At 40.5% G+C, this 9,088-nt stretch overlaps 1 protein-coding gene and 2 long non-coding RNA genes across 3 annotated transcripts in view; 1 reads left to right on the top strand and 2 right to left on the bottom strand.

Moving 5' to 3' along the window:
* Positions 1 to 1,331: 1,331 nt before the first annotated feature.
* Positions 1,332 to 8,060, top strand: klhl42 (kelch-like family, member 42). The gene is made up of 3 exons (XM_079653392.1): positions 1,332 to 2,587; positions 5,805 to 5,998; positions 6,285 to 8,060. Exons 1-3 carry the CDS (start codon positions 1,824 to 1,826, stop codon positions 6,731 to 6,733), a joined length of 1,407 nt encoding a protein of 468 aa, XP_079509518.1. The 5' UTR covers positions 1,332 to 1,823; the 3' UTR covers positions 6,734 to 8,060.
* LOC307021358 lies at positions 2,601 to 5,866 on the bottom strand. The gene is made up of 3 exons (XR_013803135.1): positions 5,746 to 5,866; positions 5,185 to 5,257; positions 2,601 to 3,466 (listed from the first exon to the last, which is right to left on the bottom strand). It is a non-coding gene; the product is annotated as an uncharacterized lncRNA (long non-coding RNA).
* Positions 5,874 to 9,088, bottom strand: part of LOC307021359 — a 37,150-nt gene continuing 33,935 nt past the window's right edge. The window contains exons 2-3 of the long non-coding RNA XR_013803136.1: positions 8,512 to 8,649; positions 5,874 to 6,010 (exon numbers count right to left, since the gene is read on the bottom strand). This is a non-coding gene — a long non-coding RNA (uncharacterized lncRNA). The remainder of the gene's footprint in view (positions 6,011 to 8,511; positions 8,650 to 9,088) is intronic.

The following is a 9,088-nucleotide window of genomic DNA, read 5'->3' as shown; positions in this document are numbered from 1 at the left end:
AAAATAGTGGACAAATAAACCAGACAAACAATTCAGAATAATCAATAACCAATATAATCCATAGTTGCAACTCTAATGCCCATAGTTTACTATTATCAAATTCTAATAAATTCAATCGTATTGATTATATAAAATAAACGGCTTGTTTATGAACTGATTTGAAGCTTTTGAGTAAAAACCAGAGGTAAAAACTCAAGCTCCATGCTTTTATTTTGAAGGCGTCTGAGCCGGTGGTTCACTCCTCTCTGAGATAAACCTTCACACAGACACAGACGCCACAAGTGCGATAACGCTCACCTTATCTGATTGACAGCTGGAGATGGACAACAGGCCTGCTGGCTGCTGAGCTCATTTTAGCTCTGCCTCAGTGCCCTCCCTGTCATAGTAGGAGATCGACAATATCTAACTGTATACAAAAAAAATACTAAACACTAAATTGTGAAAATAACAATGTAGTTTGGGTTAGAACGTGTAGGGTTCAAGGTTGAAGTACATTTAAGGTTCAGTTAAATAATATGTGTATTATCTTGAAAACTATTAAACTATCACCTCTAACAAGCTTTTATTTTACACTCATTAACGTGGTTTGGATTTTTCAATCACTGGTCAATATTCAGTGGTTAAGATGTTCAAATGAAATGTTTTAGGAAATGTTTCCATGTTTCTGAGTCATGCCAAATGTAACTCAACAACAGTTCTCTATCTGCAGGTTCACCAACCTATCAAAAGTTCCTGTGTAGGAAAATTAGGAGTTTGAAAATAACATGTAACACATGAGGCAAGTTTATCTGCATAACACATTTCAAAAACAAAAGGACAAGAAAATACCATTTAAAAGACAAGTGCCACTTACAGCAGATTTTCACATCAACTCTTTGAACAATAAATCAAGTTGAGCCACCATAAACTGACACACCTGAGAAACTGGTTACAAAGTAGAGAGGTTACATGTAAAGGTTGTTCCTACAGCATTTGGAATATGTAATGTGAATCAGATCTTACTACATGTTTAATGAATATAATTTGTTGTAATAACTGTAATGTATAAACCTGAATGTCTAAAAAGACATTCCTGTCAACCAGATTTGATACAAGTTTTAATATCTAGACCGTTTTTAAACAAGTGTAATCCTAAAACAATTAATTGGATATTATAGAAATTCCTTCTGGGAAATGCATTTATTTTGACTAGATAATTGTTTTAATTTTAATAATATTAACATTAATTTCCTTTGGAATTATATCACAGAAATACAGAACCTTTAGGTAATCCCAAAATGTGTGTATGTTGTTTTATGTTATGCATATTGACTGTAGGTTATCTATTAGGTTAAGCATGTCGCCCGATCACCGGCAGGTGGCAGCAGCACACAAGAGCTCTGCCAAACATATCCCCGCAAAGAAGAATTAAAGAAAAGGAAATGACGTAGAGTGCAGAATCAAAACAGTTATTGTTGACAGCTCGGCACTTGTCTCCCAAAAGGCTGATAAAATGCGATGGGAACTGTTACTGCCAATGTCAGAAATAAACTGCACTATTTAAACAACGTCTTTAGAGACAAAGGCACTTTTCTATGCGACTGTCAAGGAATGCTCATCCGAGGAAAAGGTACTTTTGGCTAGCTTTATCAGTGTACATGTATAGCTAGTTAGCTTCAACGGCCAACAAAAGTTGCTCCCTGGTTATCTATGGGCTGAACATTACCATATATAGCCCGGCCACAGAGCTCCCTCGCCGGTGAAATGTAAACAGTGGCTCCCCGAGGAGGCTGGAACAAGGGGCAAAAACTAAACTCAGCCTTGAAGATTACAAAAACTTCACCATGTCATCTGAGCAGATTATTGCCATCGTCATGGATGATAAAATCTACGAGGTGAATAAAAAAAAGCTGATTGAGAAAAGTGACTACTTCCGTGCGCTGTACAGCTCCGGGATGAAGGAGTCCACGGAGGACTCGGTGCAGCTGCAGGGGCTCAGTGTGCCCGGCCTGGAGCTCGTCCTGGAGTTCATCAACACCTCCAAGGTCCAGGTTGTCAACGAGACTCTGGAGGACCTGATTGAGACCGCCTCCTTCTTACAGGTCACCTCCATCCTCAAGCTCCTCACCTCAGAGATCCGCCAGGACAACTGTGTGGAGCTGTACAACCTCTCTGAAGTCTACGGGACTCATGATCTGCGCAATGCTTGCCTCAAATACATTAGCTGCTACTATCATCCCATGCTTAGGCGACCAGAGTTCAGCAGCCTCCCCTCTGCTGTCAGAGAGCTGGTCAAAGAGATGCGCATGAGAGGCACTGCCACCCTGGTAGCCATAGGAGACTTCACCTGCCTCTCTTTGGACGTGCCGGATCAGGATGAGCCCTGGTCCATGCTGAGGTATGGAGAGATGGAGCAGCGCTGGAAACCCCTGGCAAACAACCTGCCTTCAGATATGATAAACGTCAGAGGATATGGCTCAGCTGTGCTCGATAACTACCTGTTCATAGTGGGTGGATACAGGATGACGAGCCAGGAGATCTCTGCGGTGCACTGCTACAACCCCTGCAGGAACGAGTGGAACCAGGTGGCTCCGCTCAACCAGAAGAGGTAAGCACAGAGGGACTCTAAGTATCATTGGGCAGGGTTCACACCGCCAGGGGCTCCACCTTAAAGGGTCCAAACTGCTATAGATTTATTTTGATCTTAATACAGGAAAAAACATTGACATGTTGCTACACTGAAAAAAAAGGGAAATAAGACTTACTTAGGAAAATCTAGGTAAGATTTTGCTCTCAGAAAACCTAAGTACATGGAACAACTGTATATTTCAAGTACCATCTACTTACAGTTAAGAAGTGTTTGTTACTAAAGGCACAAAAGTAAACTTTACGGTCAAATTTCCGTTTTTGTAAGTACATTTGACTTACTATTGCATAGTAGATTTTACTTAAGACTACATGTGCACCTTATTATAAATCTTCACTAAAAGATGTTTGGCTTTTCAGGTTGTTTTTACTTGCTATTCTTACCTTTTATTTCATATATATGTTGATCATATTTAAATGTAATTTATTCTACCTGTTACATCAAATGCAATTTTTACTCAATAAAACCGTTTTACACCAAGGCTATACAAAGCATGAAACAGTAGAGTAGACACTTTTAAACAACACATTTATTTTTGTTCTGTCACTCAGAGATCCGAAAATCCAATATTAACAAAAAAACAACACTCAATAGCTACAAATTAATAACATTTACTAAGGACATATACACATTTTTTTTTTTTAAAGTACAGAACCGTATTTCAACTTTGGTGTGCAAGCCTTCGTCAAACATTTGCACTCATCAAGCTCCTCAGATCCTTCGATGGAGATGGACACGTTGGTAGGTGTGGTGTCTTCTTTTGCTGCACTTCATGGAGGACATGGATCTGTGATGACACACTCGGCACAGTCCTTTTCTGACGATTTATTTGCGATCATTCTGTCAAAACATGTTAGCATACAATATACAGGACTGTCTCAGAAAATTAGAATATTGTGATAAAGTTCTTTATTTTCTGTAATGCAATTAAAAAAACAAAAATGTCATACATTCTGGATTCATTACAAATCAACTGAAATATTGCAAGCCTTTTATTATTTTAATATTGCTGATTATGGCATACAGCTGAAGAAAACTCAAAAATCCTATCTCTAAAAATTAGAATAGTTCCTCAGACCAAGTAAAAAAAAAAGATTTATAACAGCAAAACACAATCAAACATTTGAAAATGTCCATTAATGCACTCAGTACTTGGTTGGGAATCCTTTTGCACGGATTACTGCATCAATGCGGCGTGGCATGGAGGCAATCAGCCTGTGGCATTGCTGAGGTGTTATGGATGCCCAGGATGCTTCAATAGCGGCCTTTAGCTCATTAGCATTGTTGGGTCTGGTGTCTTTCAGCTTCTTCTTCACAATACCCCACATATTCTCTATGGGGTTCAGGTCAGGGGAATTTGCAGGCCAATCGAGGACAGTAATGCCATGGTCAGTACACCAGTTACTGGTGGTTTTGGCACTGTGGGCAGGTGCCAGATCATGCTGGAAAATGAATTCCTCATCTCCATAGAGCTTTTCAGCAGACGGAAGCATGTAGTGCTCTAAAATCTCTTGGTACACAGCTGCATTTACTCTGGGCTTGATGAAACACAGTGGACCAACACCAGCAGCTGACATGGCTCCCCAAACCATCGCTGACTGTGGGAACTTCACACTGGATTTCAAGCAACTTGGATTTTGCTCCTCTCCAGCCTTTCTCCAGACTCTGGCGCCTTGACTTCCAAATGAAATACAAAACTTGCTTTCGTCTGAAAAGAGGACTTTGGACCACTGTGCAACTGTCCAGTGCTTCTTTTCCTTAGCCCAAGTCAGACGCCTCTTCCGTTGTCTTGAGTTCAGAAGTGGCTTGACCATGGGAATACGGCTATTGTAGCCCATTTCCCGGACACGTCTGTGAACAGTGACTTTTGATACCTGGACTCCAGCTTCAGTCCACTGTCTTTGAAGCTCCCCCAAATTCTGGAAGCGACTCTTCTTCACAATGCTGTTAAGGCTGCGGTCATCTCTCTTGGTTGTGCAGCGTTTCCTGCCACATTTCCCCCTTCCAACAGACTTTTTGTGGATGTGCTTTGAAACTGCACTCTGTGAACAGCTTGCTCTTTGAGAAATTTCTTTTTGTGTCTTACCCTCCTGATGGAGGGTGTCAATGACAGTCCTCTGGACAGCAGTCAGATCAGCAGTCTTCCCCATACTTGTGATTTAGTTTACTGAACCAAGCTGAGTGTTTTTCAAGGCTCAGGAAACCCTTGCAGGTGTTTCGAGTTAATTAGACGATTCAAGTGATTCGTTGAACACCCTACTAGTATACTTTTTCATGATATTCTAATATTTAGAGATAGGATATTTGAGTTTTCTTAAGCTGTATGCCATAATCAGCAATATTAAAATAATAAAAGGCTTGCAATATTTCAGTTGATTTGTAATGAATCCAGAATGTATGACATTTTTGTTTTTTTAATTGCATTACAGAAAATAAAGAACTTTATCACAATATTCTAATTTTCTGAGACAGTCCTGTACTGTAAACTCTTCTTTGAAGTTACTGAGACTGACTGGGTTGAGATAGCTATTTAATTTAGTATCAAGCAGAACATTCACCTGATACTCTTTGATCAGCTCCTCTGCAGAAGCTCCATGAGGCGGGAGGACGGCGTATAACTTCAACTTGTTGCTGTTTAACAGACATGTCAATTATTGTAGCGAACACACATAACTGTAAGTACAGAAATATACTGGAAACAAAGATTATGCCTTTTGGTCAATTTAACCCGCTACAAAAGAAGGCACCAACAGTTCAACTTAAGTGACGAAGCCGGATGCACTGTGAGTGAATTGACTTGTGTCCCACAGGCCACAGTAAAGGAAAACTCTGTTACTTTAGTTAACATTTACTTGGTTCTATGATTTCAATTGACTCATAAAAATGAAGATACAAAATGACTTGCAAATTCAAGTAACACATTAAATAAAAGTGGAGATGTTGAGTAAAAGAAAAGTATTAGGAATTTCCATCGTTTTTTTCAGTGTATTCAAACTCATTATGTTTAAATGTCCTAACTGTATACTTTCTGTCCTACCATTTTTCTATTAATAGGTCATAGTTTCGATCCTACTTCTTCTACCACATTCCCATCACTGTTTCCACCTTGAGATCTACACCTTTCCTCTCAAGTATCATTATCTGCTGTCGTGTTTCACTTGCTGCATCCTCTCCTCAGGTCCAACTTCAAGCTGCTGGCGGTCCAGGGGAAGATTTACGCGGTCGGAGGCCAGAGTCTGGGCACGGTGGAGTGTTACAGCCCGGAGCACGACTGGTGGATGTGTGTGTCCTCGATGCCCGACCCGCTGGCCGAGTTCTCAGCGTGCGAGTGCCAGGGGATGATCTACGTCATGGGAGGGTACACCGCAAGAGGTTGGTATGACCCTGTTGAGTGTACAGTCACACTGTCACACACATCGCTACACACATACAATTACAGACAATAAAAGCTTGTACCACACATTGAACATAATGATGGCCACTTGCTCTGGTTTCCTACAGACTGTTGAAAAACCCTAATGTCACAATTTAGAAAAAACATAAAAAAGATAATCTGCATTTATTTATTAGATTATTTGACTTAGCTTAGTTTTATGATTAAGACTGCTATTACTTCTATTCCTTTGATTCAGTTTATCCTCCGTTTCCTCTCTGACAGACAGGAACACAAGCGTCCTGCGTTACTGCCCCGCCTCTGACACCTGGACGGTGTTTCGCTCCTGTTCGGCGCACATCCGCAAGCAGCAGATGCTCTCGGTGGAGGACACCATCTTCCTGGTGGGCGGCTACACTCACGAGCTGGAGTTCGGCCAGCGGCGTCCCAGCCAGACGGAGGATGTGCTGACGGTGCAGTCCTACAACGTCACCACGGGGGAGTGGATCCAGCTGAAGGAGAACATGTCCAAGTCGGGCCTGAACCTGACGTGCACGCTGCACAACGACGGCGTCTACATCATGAGCCGCGACGTCAGCCTGCCCACCAGCCTGGAGCACCGCGTCTTCCTCAAGTACAACATCTTCTCGGACGCCTGGGAGGCCTTCAGGCGCTTCCCTGCGCTGGGTCAGAACATGCTGCTCTGTTCGCTCTACCTGCCCAACGTGCTGTGATCCAAAGGGCTGATGGGAAACGGAGAGGAGCCCATGAGGCGTTAACATGGGCCCGTGTGTGGCTTGCTTGTTCTCGCACAGAATGGGGCTCTGCTGCATTAGTGGGAACAGTGACCTTTGTGCCTCCGAAAAAGAAACGCACATTATACATACTGTTGCTGATGTATAAAGAAGCTACAATGATAAGTATGGAAGTGATGAAGCCCCCGTAGGTCAACCACATCATACGTCTTTTATGATTCTGAAAACAAAGTAAGGACAGCAGTAAGAGTGGTTTAATGATAGAGCGCATTATTTACTATTTTAATGATCTGTGAATCTTTTAAAGTTATATTCCTTACAAAAATGTCAGAAAATGCCGTTTTCACCCTCTAAAATATAGAGATTTCCTGATCTCTATTTAATATGATATCAAACTGAATATATGTGTCTCTTGGTCTGAGAAAATATGGCAGTTTAGACAAATCTTATTTGACCTTGAGAATCTGACTTTTTATAGACAGAAAAATATTGACAATGCTAGTAACTGTTACTAGGAGCCCTATTAAACGACCTTGGTTTTCTAACACTGTAAGGTCATTATTTATGTAACGGATGAATACCTCTGTGGAATCTAATGCTAACACATGACACACAAACAAAACTTGGGTTTTATTGCTGCATGATTTTAAATCTATGGGACACAATATTCCTGATGTTTACACTCCAAATATCGCATTAGGGCACAGGTTTATCCATAATTCACTACAAACCTTAAAATATATCGGAAACAAAACACATTTCTTGTCTCTTTGAGCTGTACATAGCAGGTAATCATGAACAATGGCTTTGGTTTTACACTGCCAGGTTAATGAAAAGATTCTTTGAAAGTTGTTGTTTGTGAGGAGAAGCGGCTCAGAGGGAGCTTAATGTGTGTACACTTGCACAGTATTCTTTTTCAGAGAAACACTTAAGCAAAGCTTCAAGCGCAATTCCATGAAAGGAACGATGCACATGTGCCTTCTGCAACCTCAGATAATGGAGCTCTATACAAAATGAGCTCAAAATGTAAGACTTTGTTACATTGCCAGCAACTGACCAAACTGCTGTGTTTCATTTCTTTCTCTGCTAGCATGCAGCAGCTTTTTCTTTTCATTAAAGTACTTTTCCGTTTCTTCATTAAATACTGGGTGTGTGGAAATGAGTAAAACAAATGCATTTCAGAAACTTGAATTTGTGTGTTAATGCAGCACTTTTATTGTGGGATTTGGTGGATTTCTCTTTGCATTATTGATCTGTTTGACAGTTTGGGGAATTTAGTTCATGATAATAAAGACAATTATCAGGGCTCTGCTTTGCTGTCCGTCCTTTAATTACTGTTTTCAACTTGGTCATTCCTCCATATTCTACTTGTGTGTATTATATCAAACTAATAGAATTGTGAAGTTTTGCTTGGAAAAAAACAACAAAACACATTTATAATACGGTTAACCTCAAATTGTAAAAATGTAGATTACGTTGTTGATAAAAAACGGTAAAAAAAAAAACTGAAAAAAAATATATACCAAAAGTTGACCACCAGGGGGCGACACATGCTTTTAAACATAACATATATTCAGCATGCGAACATTATTTTCCACTTCACCTTCACAAGGACTCCCTCCTTCAATAAAATATCATATATTTTAAATCCTCCATTTCAGCATTAACATGCCTTTTCTGAGCAAATTCTCTACTCGTACGTCGTGAACGTCAGTAAAATAAGCTGAGTTTGTTGAATCACATAAACCCAATCCCACCTGTAGGCTGAATCATCAACACGTTCACAATGTGTCCTCATCTGGAGGTCATCAACACTGATGGATGTGATATTTCCAGCGTTTGTTGGTGAGCCTGGATGGATAGATGGATGTGTGTTGGAAATTGGGTTTCTCTGGCTGCAACGGGGGAGGAGGAAATCAATTGTTATCATCAATCAGAGGAGATTGATCCTGTTGTTGGACCACAGTGATCTCACACCTCCACAGCATCACTGCTCAGGGAACAATACTCCAAACTGTGCTGGCTGTGAGACGAGAGCATGGTGAAACATCTCTGTAAATCTTATTTAACTGAATGGATGAAACTATTTTCAGGGATATACTGTTGTGATGTTCCATGCACATTTGGCAGAACATGCAGTTTGCAGCCTCTCAGATATGGATATGTGAGGCTTATATATTTATGTCATAATAAAACGGAAATCTGTGGGATTTTCTAAATAAAACATTTCACCTTGGACTTTTGAAAACTGGGATGGACCTTTTTAACTAATTCCTGATATTAAAGATCAAGCAATTAATCTAGAAAGTCAGTGACAGTGAGAATAATTGCCAG

The sequence above is a fragment of the Notothenia rossii genome, assembly GCF_949606895.1.
Source record: "Notothenia rossii genome assembly, chromosome: 10".
NCBI lineage: Eukaryota > Metazoa > Chordata > Actinopteri > Perciformes > Nototheniidae > Notothenia > Notothenia rossii.
The sequence above is the reverse complement of the archived record's forward strand: the minus strand, read 5'-3'. Positions and strand labels throughout refer to the sequence as shown.

Bases quoted from the DNA above. Each gene is read 5' to 3' on its own strand.
- klhl42 (XM_079653392.1), top strand. From the start codon at position 1,824: ATGTCATCTGAGCAGATTATTGCCATCGTCATGGATGATAAAATCTAC. The intron at 2,588-5,804 runs GTAAGCACAGAG...TCCTCTCCTCAG, and splicing joins GCTCCGCTCAACCAGAAGAG to GTCCAACTTCAAGCTGCTGG. The intron at 5,999-6,284 runs GTTGGTATGACC...CCTCTCTGACAG, and splicing joins GGGAGGGTACACCGCAAGAG to ACAGGAACACAAGCGTCCTG.